We start from the raw sequence: 24,930 nt of genomic DNA, 5'->3' as shown, positions 1-24,930 counted from the left end.
TCCAGGTCTCTATCGAGATCTCAAACTTCCCCATACACCGAGGACACCCCCCCTTTAGAAAGTGAGAGAGAGGTGAGAAACTAAAGCTTCTTCATTCTTTTGCCTCCCCTACTCTGTCCCTCTGGTCTACCACTTGTGCCACGAACTAAACACAGATAATTTCAGCAGTAGTCAAGGTTTCATCACTCTAAGTTGCAGATCTGACTTGCTGGTAGTAATTAGTCAAGTAATATTAGACAACAATAGTTCTCAGTATCATTTCAGAAATATCAGTAATAATAACAGCCCAAAACAATACTGTCAACTTTAAAAATGCTTTATACTCCCAATGAAGTTGTGACAATGTGAGGTATTCCTAGCTATGGCATGAGAAGTAGGGTAGTGGATGTGTAACATATGCCAGCACAGCTAGCTGTAATTCTGTAAAGAATTATAAACCATTTGTATATCAAACTGATTTGTACACAGGCTTGTGTAGAAAAATGTATTTGTAAAGCTGCTTGTGTTAAAAATGTACCAACAGTGTGTCCTGCTGAACAGAAAAAGAAATATACATGTATTATTGTAACTGTTTAAATGTATATTTTTTAACAGAGGATAGTGAAAGAGAACAGGTTAATCTCATACTTTGAAAAGAGTTGAAATTAAATTACCTGGCTTAGGCCATAAAGATTGTATCTTACAGTTCTCAAGGCAGCCAGAGACAAAAAGCCTGTACTAGGAAGCATCCTGCATTGTCATTGGGGTGTACTAATTGCTGCTCTGGAAGGATGGAGGTTTTAAATTGTTTTATGACTTCCTGGAACTGCAGCACATCTTATCAAGGCTCTGTGTGTCTGTTATTATTGACACATATGTGATAAATCATGACAGCTTCTAGACAAGGTAGAAGCATGGAAACCAGAAGTCAGATGACGAGATGTATCTAATGTCATTCTGTAATCCATCATTAAAAATAATGTTTAATACTAGGTGAGGCTGAAGTCTCAGAGCCCTCTCTTCTGGTAACGTGACAAAGAAGGATCTTTCACCTACTTCATCTTGCCTTGCTCTAGTAAGGAACCAGGGAATAATAATTCTGTAGATCAATCAGGAAAATATATTGAGATTAGTTAAGTATTGTTTTTTCTGTAACTGTGTGAATCTGTCCAACGGTGTTAATTTTAATATTTCCTGTGATTGAAAATCAGGTGGTTATCGTAAATAGATATTTAGTCTTTTCATGTTCTTTTATTTATTTAATATTAAATATATTTAAACTTTTCATTGTGACTGGTCTTGTAGAGAATATTTTAATCTCCGAGGGTATTTATATATATTTGGTGAGAGCTCTGGCCACTCATGAAAGCCTTGCGGTTGGTCAAACTACCATTTGTATTAATATTAATTTCCCTCAGTATAACTGGGTACTCTTGCAAGAGCCTTAGAGTAGCTGACTTTGGAGTGTCTGGTGGCTGTGTACCAACCTTATAGTCAGGGCAGAAGAGGGCACAGCTAGTAAATCAGCCTTTCCCAGGAGTGTGTGTGTGTGTGTGTGTGTGTGTGTGTGTGTGTGTGTGTGTGTGTGTGTGTGTGTGTGTGTGCGTGTGTAAATCAAATCTCAAAGTGTGTGTGTGTGTATGTGTGTGTGTGTGTGTGTGTGTGTGTGTGTGTGTGTGTGTGTGTATCAGCTGCTTGGAGCAGGGACACAAAGCACTGGTTTCACAGAGAGGGTGCTGGAGGACTTGGCTTGGACACTCAGCTCAGAACCCAATCCTACAGCTGTGTCAGTGGGGAGTCTCCTTGGAGATCTGGAGAGAGAGAGAGACAGAGAAAGAGAAAAGACCCTGCTCCCGGACTGACTGTGTTCCCTGTGTGTTCTTAACGGAAATTGTGCTTGATGCAGAGAGCTGCATCTGGAAATACTAAGTGTATCCATTTTTGTTCCAAGTGAACATCCCTCTCCGGTGCCGATGATTACTGGCCCAGAGTGGGGATGTCACAGAAGTGAACTTAAATTTTCCTAAGGTAATACTGATAGCGTATATAATAAAAGAATGTAAAAAAATATGAATTCATGCCTGTACTTTTGAAATGTAAATTAAAGTAAAAGAAAAATGTCATGAGTTATCCTCCCCACCAAAATATGGCTAACTGATATAAATCCTTTCAGTTTATAAGCCACAATTACTGAAAAATGAAAGGATCACATATACCCCAATTTCTCATAACTTCTGTTTTACTTTGTGTTTAGGTAATGAAATACATTTACAGATCACTGTAAATGGAATATAATCTTTTCAAAAGCATCACATTCTCATTAACTTGATAAAATGCATTTAAAACAAACACAAAAGTCCATGGTACTGAAAAGCAATAACATGAGCAGCTAACACTGATATGCCTGTCCCTCAGTAATCCAAGAAAAACTTTCTATGGGAGTTAAACATCTAAAGATTAAGCACCAGACAAACTAAATTTCTGTTATGCTATGTTTTAGTACCACTTTTTGCAGCATTTATTTTTTTTTTTGCAATTGTAGAACTGCTTATACTGGGGTCTTTTTTTAAACCACTCAAGTACTGCACATACTTCTTCTGCAGCCATGCCGTATCAATAAGGAAAGTGTTGCAGGAATATCTGATCACATACGTTTCTAGGAATACCTACCTGAATTCCAATCAAAATTCCTTTCTCTGGTAGTCTGAAACCAGTTGACAGCATTGCCTTTAAGAAGGCAGAATAAATATTAGACCCAAAGCAAGCAACCTGTAAAGAAAATAAGACATCAGTGCAATAGAACATATTTGATTCTGCTTCAGCAGAATTTATACATAATAAAACATCAATAATATATAGCCTCTAATGCTGCCACTCATTTTAATCAATTAGTCATATCTCGGCTGTCCCTGATTCTGGAGAACATCCCCGATTCTGCTTCATATTTTTGTCCTGTCTAAGGATTATAGTCAGTCAATAATGACAAACATTAAAGGTTCATACCTATTCAGAAAACAAATGTGGATGTAAAATCTATTGTTTGGTGCTGTTAACTTATTAAGTGAATTATAGTAATAATTAAAAATAGTCCCTAATTTTGGGCCTTTGCCTCCATATTATGTGGCTATGTCCAGAATTCTTGTGTAAAGAAGTTGAAAGGTATGGTTAAAGTCAAGATTTACTGCTCTGGAAACAACTTCATGCAGTGCTAAAGAGTGATATGTCGCAGCTGTGCAGTTATATATAAATGTGTGAATTTTGCTATAAACAGTAGGGGTCTAATTACACAGAGTGTTCCTTCACTGATGTGCATTATACTTGTTTGAGAAATAAAACTTCTACTCCGTGCATATTTGCAGTTGTGAAGAAGCACTAGAGAAGATGTACAACTACAATTCAAAAGTACTGAATATGTTACACACAACAATGCATTCTACTAGTTTCAGGTAGAATTCTGGGTGACTCGCACTAAAAAATTCTACTATTAAAGCTTTAATAGTTTTTGTTAGACGTCTAAAAAAGTAATTGTCATCTCTGCTTTTAGTTATTCAATTATAATGTGTTTTAATTCCAAGTGTGGTACTTTCTGCACATTAAAACAGTTACGTGGACCTTGGATGGTCAGATGTCACTATTCCAAGGATTCGTAATGTCGATTTGTAAATGTTTAAATCCGCACCAGCATTTGTTGTTTTGAATGGAGATTCCACTACAGTGGGGATTGAGACATTTATCCTTTCCCTCACTGTAGTGTGATCTTGCAGTTTGTATATATAATTAGCAGGGGATGTGGGGGGGGGGGGCATAACTGGAAGTCCAGGTAGGTTCGGTAAAGTCGATATTGCTGACTGTCAACTTTCTGAAATGAGCACATTCGGTGTTGTGATCAGTCAGAATTTGGACTTTACGGTGTTTTAATTAGCGTAAGTAATCACTCGCACAAGTGTGTTGCGAGATTTTTTTTTAAACAATTTTTATTGAATTTTAACAATAAAATAATCACTCACAAAGATACAATAAAGAAACTGTATAACAATGCAAGAAAAATAAAACTTACAACAACTAAAGTATTTACATAGGTGTCTATTGAATAAAATTTAACATAGAACTACTAAACAGCTAAATTATTCTTAAATATTAGGAAGGTTCTTGTCTAATATACTTTTTAATTTGGACCACAGATTATAAGAAGAAGATACTCTGATGGTTCTTGATTTAAGTCATCAATTCCAAATGACATAGTTCAGTAAGAACATTTTTGAATTCTATAAACAAGGAGGGAATTTCAGCTTTCCAATTTCTAGTTATAACCTTTCTAGCGACTGTTGCAAGATGTTGATGGTAAACCATATACATACATACATATATATATATATATATATATATATATATATATATATATAGATATATATATATATATATATATATATATATATATATATATATATATATATATATATATATATATATACACACACACACACACACACATATATATATATATATATATATATATATATATATATATACACACACACACACACACACACACACACACATATATATATATATATATATATATATTACTTTTTTCATTGTCTTGTCAATTGAATAAATGGGATGTCCCAAATTGGGCCATTTTCGGAATGACCCAAGCAAAAAAATAGTAAAATTAAAGTAATAAAGTAAAATACAAAGCGCAGATGCTCACTAAATGTATGAAAGATGACCATGTCTTCTTTCACAGCAGTGTAGCAGTTAGTGTTGCTGCCTTACAATTTAACTCTCCAGTTCAGTTCTTTTCTGGGTACCTTCTGTGTGGAGTGGGTGTGACCAATCACTGATAATGGGTTTTCACTGGGTGTTCCAGTTTTCTCTCTACCTCCCAAAAATGTGCTGGTAAACTGTCAAATCTCCATATCTGCAAACAAATGCGTGTATCATGTGTATATAACTGAGTGTGTGTGTGTGTGTGTGTGTGTGTGTGTGTGTGTGTGTGTGTGTGTGTGTGAGAGAGAGTAATAGACTAGCATCCTGTTTGGCATTAATTTCTGTGCCTTGTGCCCAATGACTGCCAGGACAGGCTCTGGCTCCTCTGTGATCCAGAACTGGATAAAGTGGGTAATCAGAGAAAGAATGAATTAAAGAATGAATACAATTGTACACTATTCAGGTAAAACAATATCATAAGTGACTGCTAACTACAGCATAATGAAATATTAATCAAGAACCATCCATGGCACCAATGTCAATATAGTTAACATACAGAATACATAGCAGAACGTGCAGCAGTATTCCAAACAACACTCAGTGAGTACTCTCTTAATATAAATAAGTGGGCAGCCTCATGACGAAATTTCTTTTCATTCATTCTCTGATACCTTCTTTATTAGATTCAAACTTCATTGAAGCTAAAGTCTCTGTCCTCAGTCTCAATGGTCGCAAAGCACAGAAACCATTCAGAAATAGGTCACAGCCTGTTTTAGCATGTCGCTTGAATGTGGGAGGAGACCATAACATTCAGTGTAAACCAATGCAGACACAGAGGACAAGTATGCAAAACACAGAAATCAAGTTATCCAGGAACCAGACAGGACAACTAAGTACTGAGAGGCTATAATACTTGAAGGATTGTCTCCTATCAGCATTCCCTTCCTTACTATGAAGATGTGAAGATGAGTTATAGAAAGGTAAAACACACACAGCCTAAGAAGTCCAGAATATGTATGAAGGAAGGCAAAGGGAGATTCTACACAAAGCAAATACTGCCTACACTGTTCCCCTTCTGTAATATTATGTAGGCAGGGGACAGAGCAGCGGATTCTAGAAGAAAAACGTATTAATGACAGCTCAACCCATAAGAAGGAAAAGAAAAAAAACACCAGGATTAAGACTCTATACTAGAAGATGCTTAGCTCACAGGAGATTACCTGTGTGCAATTGGGAAGTCTTCCTAAACTGTGAAGGGCCCAGATACATGCAGCTTGAATGGAAAAGCCATAGCCACCTTTTCTGATATGTAACCATGGTCTGTCATCATCTGCAAAATTTAAAAGCAGCACCTGTAGATAAAGTGTGAGGGGTATATATGTTCCCTCACTACTAAGCCCCTCATCAGAGGAGGGCAGTAGTCTTGACTGTACATTTTGTGAAAGTTACAGAATAACAGACTTGCCCACATTGCCACTAGAAGCCATGTGCTTTCCCTTAATGTGCGGCAGTGATGTTCACTCTGGGAAGCCAGAAGCATGAACCAAAAGATTTTATTAATGAAGTTCTGGAAGGCAATATGCTTGTAGTATAATGCATAGAAAATAACAGATAGAGTGCTATTCACGTATGCCAACTGAACACACAATACCTTCTCAGGGGTGTCCCAGGAACAACGTCTGATAAAGTGACTTGCTCAGGGTCACACAGTAGATAAATAAGGGCTGAGGGAATCAAACTTTGCACCACAGGAACTACAGCACACTGGCTTAACCCTCTTCACCAACTGATGACTCAGTTTGTTAGACATCAATGCCTTTAGTTGTTTGACGTGTACCAATGGATAAGTAGTGATTACAACTACACAGTCATGCATTTAAATAACTAATCACCTTCTATTAGGTCACCACCATGGCTGTGAAAATTCTCTGATGCTAAGACTTTGGCCAGCCTGACAAAAAATGTGGTATTTGATGACCATAAAATCCTGAAAATGTATGAAGTTTAATCATATGAATATGATCCCCCTACTGGAAATGTCCTGATGAGAACAACAAACATAGCTGTAGTGAGATAAATTTCATGATCACAAGGAATGAGTCATCCAGGACCCAGAGGGCAGTAACTGTCAGTAATTGCCCTCATGTCTTTCCTGAATCCATATCATTAATCAGCAGACAAGCTGTAGTGGCCAGATAATTTAGAACTTGTCAGCTGAAAAGCTTTTGTATCACTTTAGACAGGCAGGGGAAGAAATAAAATAAGTATTTGTGTTTGCACCACTTATCTTGGGAAGAAGAAGAATTAAAGCTTCCAACTACGAGGTATATGAAGACAAGTACAGGATGGGGTTACACGTGTATTATGGGATGTACAATTAAACGAGCACTCATATTTAATAAAACAGGCACAAGAAAATCAACCAGAGGGCTTCAAGATATTTGAATTCTGCAATACATTGAGCAGCTGTTTGCTTATCAAAACGTAGAAATGGAAGGAGGAAATCAAGATTTCTCTAGTTATGTCCACATCATCATGATAAACCAAACGGTATAAGTGGACTGGAGGATAGTGTACCCTGCCATAAATTCTTTAGACTGGGCTAAGGCATTGGAAACGAAACTCCTAGAGGTATAGTAAGTTTAATGAGAGGATTGCTTTCCTCTACCTCAAGACATCTTTATTTATTATTAGAATTCATTCAATGAGGTCTGATAACAAAGCTGCCAGCACTGTTAAGCCTTGTACTGTATTCCTGATAAGACAGCAATGTTAAAGTTGATCTTTTCTACATTAGAGTCATCATGCTTCTTACAAAGGCCAAGAATGATCCTTAAGTCTATCAAAATTCCTTGGTCTGCCCATCCTGTCTCACAGCCATGGCTCTTGGGGGTAGTAGAGAAATACTTATCCTGCAGCAGCTGTAATGCAAACAGAAGTGCAACAGCGGGGTCCTACCATATTAAATGTGTAGTCGGGTCTTTATTTTCCATGGGAAGTCCAAATTTCTTCCTGAAATTTAAATATTAACAAAATCCGCAAGTGAGTGATTTCCAATCTGATGGGCTCTAATAAAATGAGCCAAAAACCATGCTCCTGTAGTAGAGCAGCAGGGTTATAGTACTCACCAAGTACACCAGTGTTATAATCGCCAAAGATGACAGCATTCTTCTTGTTAAATATTAAATGGAGACATGCCATTAAGCCAATGTTGTTGTTGTTGTCTTTCGGCTTTTCCTGGTTAGGGGTCGCCACAGCGGAACTCCAGTCCGCTAATGATTGGCAGTAGATTTTCATGAACGCTGAGGTGCCAGTTCGACGTTCCACCTTCAACGAAGGCACGTCCATTTACGCATGTCTTTCGAATGCCCACGCAACCGCGGGGAGGACATGCAGATTCCACACAGAAGGCACTCCCCGCATTCCAGCCGAACACGCCATTAAGCCAATACTCAGGCTTATTAAGGTTAGCAAGATGTCAGTAACATGTTATACAAACTTTAATGTATCCCCTCCACCACAACATGTTGTTACTATGAACGTAGCCAATTGTGGATGAAAACATGCAGAGAAAAATCCAAGCTAGATGACATATGACCATCAGTCCATCTTCACCAATTCTGAGTCCTGGACGGTCCCTCCTATGACACAGAAACTAAGAAATCTGAGTGGAAAGATGTAAGCCATGATTCAGTTATGCCTAGGTTGCAATGATTGTGCTGTAAGACAAATGTTGCCAGGGCAACAAACCTATTTCAAATGCTGCTTTTATTGTAATACCAAATATTATGCCATAAGCCTAGTTCTATGGCAAAGAGAGATGACATTCTGACTATAATCCAAACAACCCACGATAGATTAATGGCTCAGGCAATGCCAGAGCTGGCAGGGAGGGTGGGAGTGAACAGCTGACATTGGCTTGCCTGTCCTGGGGGGAGGGCGGTCTAGTCTTCTGCGATACTGGCACCAACTAGAGGGAGAGGTGAACAACGTGTAGCATACAAGCTAGGGATGTGTGATGCATTATCCCAAGCTACATCTACATGGTAGTTTTCATGATGTTTATGTGGGGACGTGCATTTCCACAGAGAAAACAAGGCATGCCATCATATGTGAGAGCAAATAGGTCAGGAAGCGGGGCAGGCTTTGGAGCTAAGGAAGAACAGTGTTGATGCCTGCCTAAATGATGGCCTCCCACAGTCACCTCTCACCCCTCAACAATCAATAAAAAAGTGATTATCTAACCTAATGTAGCAATGCAGAATAAAAGAAAGCTCAGTCTAACTACTAGAAGTAAAATAGGAACTGAATGACACACACTAATTCTTTTGTGACAAGCATATCTAGTATGACCAAAGCAATCTCCACAACTCCTGCACATGTAAGCCACAGAGTCCAGGGAAAGAGAAAGGATTCTTACACAGATACCCTCAATTTTTTACCAGATATTCTAGAGCTTCTCAGACAACAAAAATTCTTCAACAAACTGATCCCCGTGAGATTGGGCTTTCAGCCAGCTTTGTACAGTGGAGTCCAGACCCCTCTCTTTAGCTCTTCCACTCTTATCTCAACATCAGAACCCACCCTTAAATGAGCAATGTAGACCCCCCCCTTTCTTCTGTATTTTACTGTCGGGAACATGTTGTTCAGAAGAATCTTTTCCTTCCAACAGTAGGTAATAAAACCTGGAATGAAATAGAGAATCCACGGGCCCATGGGGAGCGAAAACCTGCTGACTGGTAAGTAGTAGAAGTGATTATATGGACCTACACAATGCAATAAAATATATGATAGTACTCTGCATATCAGTTGTAGCTGACCATCCTTGCTTTGGCAGCAACTTTTACATTTGTAAAACAAACACATAAATCAGTATGTGTAACGGTAATAAGCCTCTTGTTTTGAAAGGCAGAAATATTTATTTATTTTTTTTATTTCACATTTGTTTACTGGGGAAGTCTGACTGGACACATGTCCATTTTCAGCCGAGGCCTGTGGAGATAAGCCCCAGTAAACAATAGACAACACGTTGATAAGATAAATAATACAAAAACAGTTCAAATAGCATACCAATACAACAATACAGAAAAAAATGGCAATATAACTTCTAGTGAAAACAAAACGATAGATACATTTGAACAAGAAAAGGGAAGTAAGTATAGAACGAGGGGAGAGAATGAGTTATATAGCATGATAGAAACAACTATGACAGATATAGATAGATAAAGAGCTAAGAATTATCCAGGATGATAACAAGAACAAAGCCAATTTTCTGTAAAGTAAGAATTTAGGAGCTTCTTAAATTGTGCTAAGGAGCAATAGAGGAAATGTTGGATGGAGATTTGTTCCACAGTTTAGGAATAACATTTGAGAAATTAGTATGCTGGCTACTAATTTTGAAATGTTTCATGGTTTTGCCCTGCACTGCCGTACCTGCAGGTTCTGTCATTTGTTATAATAACATTTGAGAAGATAGATTCACCAGCTGAGTTGTTAGCTTTGGTGGTCTTTAACATAACTTTGTTAGCAGAGCATAGGGGTCTAATAATGGTATATGGTTGTATAATATTATCCAAAAATACTGCATTCAGTGCATGGCAGGTCTTCACATTAATAATTCAGGCTATAGCACAGTCTCTTCATTAAATGTAGTTTATTACAGACCAGGTAAGCGCTTTCACAAATTTACCATTTACTTCATCAGACCATCTTACATAACATCCCATAGCAGGTTTAAATACTCAGCCCCCCTCACAATTTTAAAACAACCAATCATATTCATTCCATCATCATAGTGTCATCAAACAGATGACTACTGTCATACAAATACAACATAAAACGAAATAGAATAAAGAAACAGTAAAATAAATACATTGAAATACAGTGAATTAGACATCATTATTCTAATTTACAACACATATTCATCATATAACCCTCATCACAATTCTTCCTATTTTTATAGAACTCCACTGCATTTTATTAATATTTTAGTTATGTACCTTGAGCCTTAAGGTTGATGATCCATTTAATCCAAATAATGCTAGGATGGGGAATTTGACAAATAAAACAGAGGAAAGGGAGCTTAAATGGATCATCAACCTTAAGCTATACCAAGGAAAAGGGTTGAATGAACATATTGTGATTACACCTACACATAAGAATAAGAAGCTACATAAACATATATTTTATGTTGTATCTGTATGACAGTAGTCATCTGTTTGATGACACTATGATGGAATGAATATGACTGGTTGTTTTAAAATTGTGAGGGGGGCTGAGTATTTAAACCTGCTATGGGATGTTATGTAAGATGGTCTGATGAAGTAAATGGTAAATTTGTGAAAGCGCTTACCTGGTCTATAATCAACTACATTTTATGAAGAGACTGTCTGTGCTATAGCCTGAATTATTAATGTGAAGACCTGCCATGTACTGCCTGGGGTATTGTTTGGATGTTAGTTACTTGTTTTTTGTGCTCAACAGCAGTGGTTCTTTAGTGGTTGTATAATATTGTTGAGAACAGGGATTTTGTCTGGCTGGTGTAGGATTTTATGTGCAAAGATAAGTTGTTTATACTGAAGCAATTGAGGAAGTTCTAGCCAGCTAAGTTGTTTAGGAGCAGTGCAGCGATGTGACCTTTGTGAGGCATCAGTAGCAAATTTGGCAATTTTATTATAGCATGACTCATGTTTGGTAAGGTCAGTTTTACTGAGGTTGATTTGATAGAATCTTGACAAGCAATCTTAATTCCCTGTTTCTCTATGACTAATACTCATCCCAGCACTGATTCACAAAATAAAGTTATGTCGAAAACTGGGCCACACCTATTAATCTTCTGTAAAACTGTAAGTTGAATCAGAAAACACAGCCTAAATTGGAGCTACTAAATGAAGCAATAAGGCATAAGACACGTACCTCTCCAGTGGAAGCCATCTCACAGCGCAGAATGGGATCAGCATTTCGCAGTCTTGGCCAAGAAAACATAGGGGCCTGTCAATGAAATCCACAAAAAAATTAGACATTAGAAAGATAAATGCAACATCTGAAACAAAGTGTGTCAGTTATTGTTTGTCTTTAAGCAAACTGTACTTAATGAAGAACAGAAGGTGATGATGTGAGTGAAACCACAGCACTGCCAGTTAAGTTAAAAGAAAACTAAACACAACACAAAAAGTGCGGAAGTCAGTGCGCCTACTTTTAGTGGTTTATACTGTCTAAAGAACAACATTAAACTGCAGTCAATGAGTCTATCAATCTAATAATTTTATTTTTACAAGAGTAAATAAAGAACAATGCAAGTACATGCACATTACTTGTGGCATCACAAAAATAAACATTTGAATCAGATTTGCCATATCTACTTTGCACTTCTCTTCTCCTTTCACAGACTTGTTGAAGGCTGACTCACTTTAGAAACAAATGTAATACTGTACATTACATTCTCCTCGTTTACTACAATGTACATATACACTTTTACTTTATAACTATCCTGAGCTCCTCCATTACTGCTTACATCTCTGCCTTTTTTGAGAAATGTTTTGTACTTTACGTGGGCTGAGCAGGTACACAGGTAAGCAAATACAAACAAATACATTTCAAAATCTGAAAATACTGGAACAGTCTCTGAGATGGTCAAGAAGAAGGAAGAAAATTACACAAATCAGGAGTCATATAACAGCTTTCTTTCTAACAATGACCCGGCCTTACCCTGTACATTTATAGGAAGCAACTCAGTGGCTACTCAAAGGGTACTAGTCAAGCTGTGGGTTCTCAAGAGGCCTCTTAGGTAGGGCACCTCTAGAGCTTGTACTGCATTACACACAATGATCAATACAGTTTCCAACTTGAAAGGTTAGAACTTCATCAGCTCCACAGTCATACTTCTCAACATCTTAGCACAAGAAATCTGGGCAAAGCCTAGGATAACAGGGGGAGACTAAGGCCTAAAATAGGGACAGATTTAAATATTACTCTTATAAAGTTAGAAAGTTGCTACAGTAACATGATTTGTGTTAGCATGCATTTTTTTGAAGGATATGAAGTCTGAAACTTAAATGCATGTCATTATTTAGTGACTTCTTTCCTCAGTGATTTTTTCATAAAACCACAACTTTTATGAGGAACAGACCAAAATAGGAAGCAAAAATCTGGACATTCTGCAAAAGCTCTGGACAGTTGAGAGGAATGTCCACAGCACAAACCTCTTAACCTTGACTACCCCCCAGGTGACCCAGGTTCGACCAGCAGCCTGGGTGCTGAAGCAATGAAACTGGAGAAGGGACAATGGGAATTAGTGGATGATGCTGTCTTGCCCATCAAGCTCTACTGGGAAAACCCAAGAGTACAACATTTCCAGCTATTTCCAACATGGAACTCCCTGAACCATAAGCCTGTCAAGAAGTGTGAGATTACTCTAACTGGAATTCCCCGACGTACAAACACACAACGGATCCAGGAGAATAAACACTATACTGTGCTTTCCAGTCAAGGAGAGGAGAGTGTTGCTGGAGGCACATATAAAGCCTCTTAATCTCCCATGGATGATGGCCGCAATCCTTAGAGGTTCATAGGTATATACTAGGCATTGTGCTTTCCAGTCAAGGAGAGGAGGGTGTTGTTAGAGGCACATATAAAGCCTCTTAATCTCCCATGGATGATGGCCACAATCCTTAGAGGTTCATAGGTATATACTAGGCTAGCGACCACGAGAACCTTTATAAGCTCAGCCACACAATCTAAATTTGTCCCTATGTATCATGGGCATTTATTAGGAGGGGGGAAGGTTAGGAAGTTTCTAAAGCTTATGTGGGGAAGTAGAGTATATTAGTTTGGGCACAGTTACTGTCTGCCTCTGTGTATCCCATCTCCCTTTCACAGTGTCATAAAACACAGAGGGGAGTTGGGAGGAATGGATGGGCCAACAGAAAATAGAGGTTTGATGGTCAACTGGGAGAGGAAATAAGGGCCATAATTACAAAACAAAAACAGTATACTAGGTATTAAATTTTGTACCAATTGTACCAGAAAACTACCTGCAAAAAACATGCATTACAATATATTACGTGAAGTGTTCTGTTGTAGCAATATTCAACAGATGTTAATTGAACACTGACAGCTCCATTTTGTTGCTGCTAATTGTGCGAGAGTGAAAGTTGCACTGCATCATCCCATTTCAGCAACATTAGAGTTGATTATAATTAAGGATTTATGTGGGATATCGCCCTTTGCGCAGCACAGGATATCTGTAGGGTTTGCAAGAAGGTGCTTACAGAAAAAAAAATTGTGGTTGGTTTGAGTTTGTAGTATTATTTCTTAGAACAACCTACATATCACCAACCCCTGCAGTGCTGGTTTTTGCAAAACTAACTGCATTTATTTACATTTGTTTACCATGTTAGAGCGCTTACCAAGAATGGCCAATTGCAGGCTCAGCCTGGGTTGTAACAAACATTACAGCAGAGTGCAATTACTACAGTACAAACAGAAAATGCAATACAAATGTAAAATAACCAGTGGCACAGCAATCATTCTATTATGTTATAGATAACTCACTACGACAACAATGCATTTTATCAAAAAGTTGTGGTATAATATGCCCTTGTACTTCACTGGGGTAACACCTTCCTAATGTCTTCTCAACTCTGTACTCTCCTTCACCTCAATCAACTACAAGCTATTTGCTAGCTGAGTTTCTGATAAACATATCTGTACTACTATAAATTTCAATATAATGTTCCTAGTACTACTAGTTTTTGCTTAGCAGCCTCGATTATTGTACTATTGGACTGTGACTTTTTAACTACTGTACTGTTGTATTGTGCTTCATTAGCTACTGTTTTCTTATTAATTGTTTAGCTTGTAATTGTTAATTTATCTGCAGCTTTTCTTCCTGGAACTCCACTGAAAATGGGCTACTGGCCCAGTCGGACACTACCCAGTTAACAAATGTAAATAAATAAATAAATAAGTAATCTATGATTGCTTATGTTGTAAGTGATGGTTTAATAAAGATGTTTCTTGTTTAAAAAAAGGGGGGGGGGGGACGAATTGAATCATTTATGTAATGTTACTTAGGTTATATGATATATATATATATATATATATATATATATATATATAGCAACATATCTGAAGTATAATGTTTGTTAATGTTAATTTAATACAATATGATTACTTCTGTAAATATGTACATTTTCCTGTGTCACAAGTGATAATTCAATAGAGGTATTAAAAAAGTTGTGGTATAAATCAGAGAAGAGGTAAGCAGGACAGCACACCAATAAAAGAGAACAAGTAGACCAGTATCAGGAAAATAGAGAGCAGACCGGTTAGTGGGGGAAGGTAAATATGAGAAGTGATGAAGTATTATCTACATATTTACAAGGTGTCTGTAGTACTGCGTGTTAGTGAGGTTTGTAGAAGAGTCAATATAAAAAGTAATTAGTAGATACAGTAGGAGAAGAACATATGTCCCTGTAAAAGAACAGACACCTTGTATGTGATATATTTGCCTGATTTACATGCAGCTCAAACAGCTGAGGCAAGGTGAAGGAGCCAGCCAATTATAGATAACTGAAACAATGCTATTTTGGATGGCTCCATCAAGGCTCTACTGATATAGTAAGAACACATGTATAATATCCAGCACTGGAGATCTTCCTTGGTGAGTCCAAAGACTGGAATGAATCACAACAATTAAAACCACTTACGCTAAAGGAACCTGAGGACAGTTACAAGGTAATAGGTTCATAGGCTAATAGGTGACTGCTAGGCTAACTGCCCTAAAGGGTCATTTTAAGCCTAGCCAATAACCTGAGGTCAGAATCAAACCCTGTATCTTCTGTCTATAAGGTGAAGACCTTAACCATTATACCAAACCCATCATATAAGCTCATAGTTAATTACTAGGCTACTTGTCCTTAATAGGCCATTCTAAGCATAGACAATTTCTCTCTCAAAGGTGAGAATCAAACACTGTACCTTCTGTCTGTGAGTCAAACACCTTAACCATTACACCAACCTCCAACCATGAAATACAGCTTTATAAAACAAGACTCAGCTGCTAAAGTAAGACAACAGTACTTGGTGAATATGTGAAAAAAGCACCAAGACATTGTACTAACAACATCTACAAGTGAGACGTTCTGAACCAGTCACTGGAAGAAGCTATATTTCTTATGGAATGGCCATTGAGGACGCTGTTTTCTAATAGGTTTTGAGCTGCCAGACATGCCCAGTGGCAAAAGATACTGCTGTTGGTAAACCACTTGGGAAGCATCTCTTTGTTGACTGTCATCCCTTCGCTTCCCTTCCTGAAGCAAAGAGATAAACAGCTGTTCTACCTTCATAAAGTAATTTCTGACTTAAAGAATAAAAAAAAAATAACCTAACAATGCATCTCCTGCATGTTGAATGTATGTCTCGCCATTTCTCTCCTAGGATTCTTTCTACAGTGAAGAAAACTGTGAGGTTAACAGGCTGGTTCACAGACAATTCACAAACTGCTTTCAGCAGCAAACCTCTGTTGGTCTGAAGAGACACCCTATCAATGTGAAAGACCAGATATGTCCCGTACATATGCTGAGATCTGCAAGCTAAGGTGACAGTCACAAGAAAATGCACTTCCCAGGAAATTTACTTCTGCTCCACCAAATCAGTTGGTTTATATGAAGCATGGACAAGCCTGTCAGTAATGAAGTTAAAATCCCTGGAAGAGCAGGGGAGGACTTATTTCAAAGATGAGCAGAAGAGCATCATTCTTTTAAGGAAGTGCTTGAGGAGTCAATGTTAGGCCATAGTCTAGCTCTCCATGAGGACATAATGGGTAGAACAGCTAAACATGGACCTTGCATGTGGAATAACCAAAATCCACATCATACAAGTTCCTGAGGTACATCAGAATGACACAGACTAAATGAGGAAGCATCAAGTATCAATCCACAAAAAAACACTGTCCACTTTGTAGGCTAAAGCTGTTTGGTGAAAGTCTTAATGGTATCTTCAATCCCTACTGACACCTTCCCACACACAGCAGAAGGTTCAGTGAAATTAACAAGTTGAAGACAGCAGCTAAGCCCTGCATGAAACAAGCTGTCTCCTAAACCGTGAAAATCACTCTGGCAAGAACTCTGTTATTCTTTTTATTTTTTTTATTTTATTTTTTTTTTATCAATAAGAAACCGTGTCATTTCAGCTACCAAGGGGTAACGAGTATTAGCTTAAACTTTGAGAAAATTACTTTCATTTTTTCTTCCCTGTACTTTACAGTGAGGTACAGAATCCACAGGATAACAGGACAGTATACAGAAATTGCCTTTGTACAGGATGAGTAATGCTCTCATCATGACCTAACCCTTGCCTTGTTACAAAGATCATAAGAGAGGGAATACAGCATTTTCCCAAGTGGCAAAACATGTCACTCTCTGGAGTGTCCCATTTCTGGAAGTTCTGATCCAAAAATAAATTCTGAATTTATAGTTGTAGCAATGAGCTGGGGTGCAGCTTAGAGAGTGTACCAGCTTATGAATTTCACCTCAGATGTGAACTAATCAGAGACTGATGCCTCTGTTTATGTCCCACTGTTGGATACCCACTACCGCTCTAAAAAGTTGGGTATGGCTACATACTCCATTGCTTGCTTACATTTTTATTTATTTTTTATTTTATTTTAACATTTGTTGACCTGAAAAGTCTGACTAGGACAGAACCTGTTTTCAGCAGAGGCCCAGGCAGAAATGATCCAGTCGCCTATCTCTGGAATGTTGGAGGAAACCGGAGTACCCGGTGGAAACCCACGCAAATGCAAGGAGGACATGCAGATTCTGCACAGAAAGCATGCCAGCCAAGAATGGAAAAGGAGAACCTCTTGCTGTGAGACAACAACATTAACCACCACAACACTGCGCCACCCATACCATACACATGAGACCAGCTGTTAGACAAAATTAGTAGGGGCCCCAGATTCAGCTTCTTCTCCAAAGTCTTGAATGCCAGGAGAAATGTACAGAATTCCATGTGACTCAATACAAATTCCAACCTGTCAGGAGATGATTTCTTTTGAACCATGACAATGCCAAGGTGAACTGCCAACCTCACAAACAAGTTATCTCTTTTTAGAATCTACAACAAGTCTGGCTACAAGAATGAGAGGCCTACCAGAAGATCAGTGAGGACTGCCCACCACGCTGTTTTGGTGTGTAAGAGTGTGGTGGCTGTATAATTAGTGACACCTTAGAATCCATGTCAAGACCACCATCTTGAGAGCAATAGAGATGCCTGTAAAAACATATGGGGATTGAGCCGTTGATGCCACTTCAATTATCAGGGAAGAAGGAAGGTGTTCCAGTCCACTACAATTCTGGCACTTTATTCAGACAAAGAGAGATAACCTGCTGAGGGTCTTGGACAGTGGACTCTGACAGGCCCTGGTGAGATCTAAGTAGAAGAGTTCTTGACCTTTATCACTAAGAACCAACAATCAGTTGATTCAGGGAACCATTCCTCATTATCAGATTGGTCACATGCATGCTCCAGCTGATAAATGTGATATGAGTTAGACCAGAATCCCTCAGCAAGGTAGGAACTGGGACCTGGGAATGCATCAACTTTAGCTCTCTCATACTCCACCAAAGCTGAAGGCAGGCAGAGGCTCAAGCTTTGGTTGGCTGGGGTGACCTGCTGGCAGTCAGGGCAGCCCATCATGTTGTGCTACTCTCCCAGGCAGTAAACTGAATGTAATTTCAGGTGTTGTCTCATCACCTGTTGGCCACACGAAGACTTAGCAGATACAGTTTTCAGCAACGAATATGGGAACTGTGTACTCGCTGCTCAGGTCTGAGAGCCACATTGTCAGAATGGCAAAAAAGGGTAGTCTCTGGAACTAGTTATGCTGCCCTATTGTGACATATGAAATCATTGCATACACTGGTGTTGGCTTTGCATGTTCCCCAGAATGGAAGCTTCAGAGGAAAAATTATGCAATGGAGTGGATAAGAGGATGAACTCAATCACAGGTTAACCAAGGAGAGTTCACAATCTTAGATCTAGTGGTTTCCAATGACAATGAACTTAGAAAACGTCCTACATCAAAATTATTTTAGTGTACAAGAGTTACTGTAGGTTTGCCATCAAAGCTTTGAAGGTTCGAGTTGGAACATCGTGGGGCCGAAAGTAAATTTTCAAAGTTTCACCATGCCGAACTGGAATAATACGAAATCATAATAACAAAAGTAAAGCTTGATTTGTTATTATGAGTTCAGCATTGTGAATGGAGATCACGTTACAGTGAGGATCAGGAAATTTACTCTTTCCCTCACTGTAATGCAATCTCAGAGTTGGTATATAATTTGCAGGGATTGTGTGGGGCACAGGGAGGTTGCCCCTGGGCTAAAATGTAAAAGGACATATAGACTTTTGAAATTGGAAGTCTGGCATGTCGAATGTCCTTCGTCATGTTACTGACGTTTGACATTTAGGCTAAATGTTTTTTTTTTTCGGAATTTTATTTCATTCTTTTGATCACAAACTATTTTTCCTTCGAAATGTAGATGGTATATCATTACTATATATATATTTGGTTATCCTGTAGGCAACAATGTTCCTCTCATTCTTGGTTGAAGTGTTACTACTCTCTTCTTCTTCTGTACATTACTTTATGCTATACCCCAAGTCCTACTATGTTATGGCCCAAATCTTATCAAGAAGTGCTGGCTTTTGGTGTGGAGGACAAAAAAATCTATAGCACTCCTGACCATCCTTATTAATGTGGGCTGACCCTAACCCCAACCCTACACCTTACCATAGAAAAACTCTTTCTAAAACACTACTACTATTCAGTCAAAGTACATTTGAATTCAGTGGTAGGGTTTTGGTTAATGAATCACAAAAGGAAATTGCTTACTTTACTTTCATGATCATCTTTTATTTTCTTCAATGTTGCGGATGTTTCTGTATGTTGAGTTCTGAACTGCCAAGCCTTTATCATCTGAGTTTCAATGCTTGTACATTTTGATAATCAGCATAAACTCAAATACATATAGATCTATTGAAGTCAGTCTAAAGCTCAATAGATTGACACTAAAAAATGGACCACAAAAGGAAAATAAATAAATAAATAAATAAAAGGGCTGATACACTAATATAAATGCCCCAAGGCATAAACCAGACTACGCAAAAGAAATGTACTGTTTCTGGTTTTGCAGAGAAGCAAGCCTCCCCCCGAACCCCCTGCTTCCCCTGTCTAATAACTACAAGAACACACAATCTCTAGGGAAGGGGCATATTCCCCATCTCTGGAAATTGTCAGTCTTGCACACCTGTTGACCATCTGTTTTGTTAACCAAAATGTGTTGACAAACAGATGTCAACATTTGAAAGTCTTGCTTATTATAAGGGCTCCACATATTATACATATATATATATATATATATATATATATATATATATATATATATATATATATATATATATAGTTATAAAATATCATACCCACTTTCTGGAATGCACATTACACCTACAATCCATTATAAAACAAACAAAAAAATTACCTTTTTTTCACAGAGTGCAAAACCACATGCACCCCCCACACACACCACTTCCACTCATATATACCAACTCAAAGGACACACAACAGTGGGGAACGAGCTCTAAACCCTACTGTCAGCATTATTTTACTGCATTAATATTTGGCAACTTGAAAATTAGCAAAAATTGTCAGGCAATTCACGGGCTGACCAAAAGAAAAAATAGTTGACAAAAAGAACTGCTACCATACATACATAGAGATATATGGGGTAGAAACATCTAAATGCACTTTTTCTATGTTCAATGCATCTAAAACCAGTTAATCTAAAACAAATAACATAAGTGAAAAAACAATGAAAAAATAAAACTGTGTTTTGTCAGGGGAGAAGCCCCCACCCCCCACACTCCCACACCTCCTGCTAGTTATATATTCCAACTCAGAGACTGCATATCAGTAAGGAAAATGATAAACTCCCATAACATACTGTGTGCAACCTTGCAATGACCACTCACATCTCAAACATACCTATACGTGCGTAAGCCGAACTAAGACAAGATTCATTTAACACTAATATTGCAAAACTAAATGTTTGCTATAAGAAGTCATCAGAAAAAGTTAAAAGGTCCATTTACATTAACAGTTATAAGCTTGGGTGCCAGGACTATATTCAAAACACATCTGTAACAATTGCAATCCTAATTATCGAGATCAAACTTACAAAACTCCAATTCATCAAATTTTACACCACTCACAGAAGTGGAGGATGTCTATGTTAGTAAGGAGGGGTTGGGGGAGTGAGAAAGCAGGCAAAACTATGAGATGTACCAGTTTAGCATGGAGAAAGTTTGATGAGTAAGAGTTTTGACAAGTTTGTGCTTAATAATCAGGCACCGTTTATATACGATCAATAATGTGTGATACTGGGGTTTTGAATTTTAAGATCAAGATTATCGTAGCACAGGGATTTCAACTTTCTCCAAGCTACAGAAGGACAGAACTGGTATAATTAAATAGGGAGGGTTTGGAGGTGTAGTCTCACATTCATGGATGCATGTTTTTTTTTCTGTTTTTATTATGGCTGAATATATTTGTTTTTTTAACAGCTGAGATTTACTTTGGCTCTCTCTTACAAAAGTCAACTGCAAACAGCTCATACTTTAGTCATGGAGCTTATAACCTCTGCAGCTCTTGCTTCCTGCAGGGGAAACAGGCCTGCAAATGGTTCTCTCAATAAAGAGGCACCTGGATTCTAAGTTAGTTGCATAAATATTAAAAAATATAGAACATTAACAAAGCAAGAGCTGCATTTTAATGTAGGGGAAGATGATCTCACAAATACAAAAATTAAATATCACTGTCTTTTTCCAGGCAATGGCTGATAACCTTGTTACTGTCTTGGATATTTCAGGAATACAATAAATGAATGCCATTGCACATGGATTAAAAAGTAGCATCAAACAACATTTAGTTTATAATATCACTTGATAATGAAGACTGTTAGACAGGAGGTTGGTAAGCTTACCTTAATACCAACGTAGTCAACAGGAATGATTGGGTTTTCCAGGGTTGGGAGATTTGACTCATCCAATGGAACACCAGTCATCACTTTTGTGGCAACATCAATAAAATCAATGCCAATTGTTTTGGAAGCAAATGGAAATGATCGAGATGCTCTGAGATTACACTCAATAACCTGTAAAAAGCAGGAGAATTAATTTTAGTTACATCAGATAATCAGAAGTCATTGCAAGTCATCTAGGTTATGTTCTGTGTAAGGCAATAAAATTATATTTCTTTGAAGTACATACTAAAAGGCTAACATAAATTGTGAATAAAGTTCATTTTCTACAATTATGACTGTTATGGAACATAACTACTAAATTATTCAATGTTCACATTATCTGGAATAAGATATACTAAGGAACATACAATAAACAGGATCCAAGTCACTATGCTGTAATCCATAACTTCTTCCAAGATCCAAACATCAGTGCTCAAAATGTACTAGAATGATCACAAGAGATCACATGTGATCAAAACTCATGAGTACTGTTCATCATAAAGGAAAAACTTGATATATGCATGTATGTATCTGGATATATGGATACATATCTCATACACACACATACATACATATATTTGGGAATCTAACTTCATCGAGAACAACTGTTCAAAAGCAACCACACTGAAAAAAAATATAGACTATTTTTTTTTTTTTGCAAGGTGGAAGCACTCCCCTCACCTCCTGCTAATTATATATATCAACTCTATGATCACACTAGAGTGGAAAAGGGTAAATTCCCTGATCCCTGCTGTACCACAGTCTCCCCCACACAAACTGGTGTCTGAAATCAACTAACTTTCAATCAGACATACTGGCTTTTTGTACCACTTGGAAAAGGAGAACGTTTTCAAAACGGCACACAGTAGTTTCAAGTTTATAGCAATCAATGCTTTCCCTAACAAAGGTAAGGACATGGTTTCCAATGTATTAAGAACCAAGGAAACATTGGACAGCCTCCATAAGTATCTTCTCATTGCTTCAATGGGCTTGAAATTGTAACTGAAATATAGATTAAGCAACCCCTCCTCCTCGATACCACAGTTTAGAACTGGCATGTAAAGACATGCGTCTGTAAAATAATAACAGAAAAGCTAATCACATCAAACAACTTGCCGCTGAACTAAGAGTAAGAACATCCATTATAAAATAATATAAGATCGACTTAAAAGCAGCTGGATCAACACAACAAAATTCAGATTACAACCCAAAACTAGATCCTGCGGTGGAGTCTTTATTATTGATATCATGCGTGTTAAACAGTGCATTGTGGGTTTCTGGGGAAACATGTTTGAGATGTTTACAAAATCTATGCAAAATGCAGGTTTTGTATTTTTGAAATGCTTAAATCTGCTGATCTATCAGAAGAGGGAAATGAGGAAGTGATATAAGAGGAGAAGTAAGCAAGTTACTTAGCTTTAGCTGGGAAAGGGAATGTTTCTATCTGCTGTATACCTGCTGTGGGTTGGAATGGAAGAGATTAGAATTAAAGAGGTACTGTTTCCCTTAGATGGATTTACAGGTCAGAAGTTAACAGAAAGGGGAAAAGGACAGATTAGCACACAGAGGGGAAAGGAGGTAGATGGAAAAGGGGTGATGCTAATGTAGAGGGCTGCAAATACCTTGGGGAAATTACTAAAATGTACAGTGTGAATGATAAAGGATAGTAGCTAGAGGTGGATATCAGTATAAGGGAGAGGCAGTAGGGCAGTATCTATCAGTAAGTGGAGCAAGAGATGAGAATGGAAGAGGAACGGGGTAATTTAGGTGCAGGAAGAAAAGGTGTGGGGCAAGGGGAAGAGTTGATAGGGGAATAGGGAAGGATCAAGAACAGAGCAAAAATGACTGGGCACTGCCCTTGTGGAGGGGTGGAGGTCATGCACTACTGTCTAGGGTGCAGTCTGTGGGGAAGGGTCACCTACAGTATCCTGTGAGCTACAGGGGCCCAAAACCTCAAATGGCTAAGATGTAGTGGAGGACTAAAGGCTAGAGGGAGCTAGGAGGAATACAGCAAGGGCAGATAATAGAAATGGTATGGTGAGGGGAGTGGAGTAGGGAGATACAAACATAAGAAAGGGTACTGATGTTTATTACTTGGAACGTGGATGGTCAAAATAATCTGTTTAAAAGATGATGATGAGAATAAAAAGACTGGACAAAGGTAGTAATGTTGCACAAGGTAAAACATAAAGGTAAGTGAATGTGTAAAATAAAAGAGCAAGAAGTGAGTTGTGCTGATGATGAGTAGGAAGGTAGTTAGGGCGCAGAAGAAGGAGCTAGATTTGTGAGAGTTAGGTAGGTGATGGTGAGGTAAAGAAAGAGGAAGAGTATGTGGTCGTAGGATATTTTACAGATAGAATAAGGACGTGTGGACACCTTTTAAGTACCTAATAAGGTTATGTAAGGAAGGAAACAGAGCGGTTGCCGGAGAATTTTAAAGTGGTTAAATGTCAAGAAGTGAACTAGTCATTAGGGATGACAGAATTCCATGCAGATGTCAGGGAACTGATAAGAGGAACAGAGGAACAGGAGCTAGTAAATATCTGAGGAATGATGAACATGAAAACTGACTTTATTTATTTATGTTTACAGCTAGAGCTATAAATCAGCAAGTACACGACTGGTTCTTGGTAGATGATGGAACAGCAGGGAAGGCAAGCAGGATGCAAATTGAAGAAATTTGTTTCTCTGACAACATGTATGTAGAACATCGTAAGTGAGAGAGAGAGAGAAAAAGAAGAGCAGTAGAACACATGAAGGTGCAGGATTTTACAGAGAGAGTGATGGGTGGAAGAAATGGAACAGAAGGGCAACAAATGCAATGGCAGAATGACAGGAAATTAGTCTGGCTTCGAAATGGTGGATACAAGAAAATGAGAGCTGGCAGAATAATGTGAGAGTGACACAGAGATGAACAAACAGGGAAAAATGAGATTTGAAAGATGACAAAAGATGTGAACTAGAGGAAGGGTGATGAAGAAAAGAGCAAATGAGAGAAATTCCTAAAGACACAACAGAATATGACTAAGGCAGACTCAAAGCCTGGAAGTAGTATTGTGGTGTGGTGGCCAACAGGACAGAAGGACAGGAAAATGTAGACATGAAAGCTAAAAGCTCAGAGGGGTAGCAGGTAAGAAAAGGATACCAAAGCAGAAGA

At 38.1% G+C, this 24,930-nt stretch overlaps 1 protein-coding gene across 1 annotated transcript in view; it reads right to left on the bottom strand.

Moving 5' to 3' along the window:
- CPS1 (carbamoyl-phosphate synthase 1) overlaps positions 1 to 24,930 on the bottom strand; it is a 531,928-nt gene that overhangs the window by 35,079 nt on the left and 471,919 nt on the right. The window contains exons 32-34 of the mRNA XM_044075706.1: positions 21,735 to 21,905; positions 11,605 to 11,679; positions 2,650 to 2,748 (exon numbers count right to left, since the gene is read on the bottom strand). Of these exons, the coding sequence (XP_043931641.1) occupies positions 2,650 to 2,748; positions 11,605 to 11,679; positions 21,735 to 21,905 (345 nt within the window). The remainder of the gene's footprint in view (positions 1 to 2,649; positions 2,749 to 11,604; positions 11,680 to 21,734; positions 21,906 to 24,930) is intronic.

Source organism: Protopterus annectens, chromosome 6.part1 (assembly GCF_019279795.1).
Source record: "Protopterus annectens isolate FY-2018-M chromosome 6.part1, PAN1.0, whole genome shotgun sequence".
Lineage (NCBI taxonomy): Eukaryota > Metazoa > Chordata > Ceratodontiformes > Protopteridae > Protopterus > Protopterus annectens.
The sequence above is the reverse complement of the archived record's forward strand: the minus strand, read 5'-3'. Positions and strand labels throughout refer to the sequence as shown.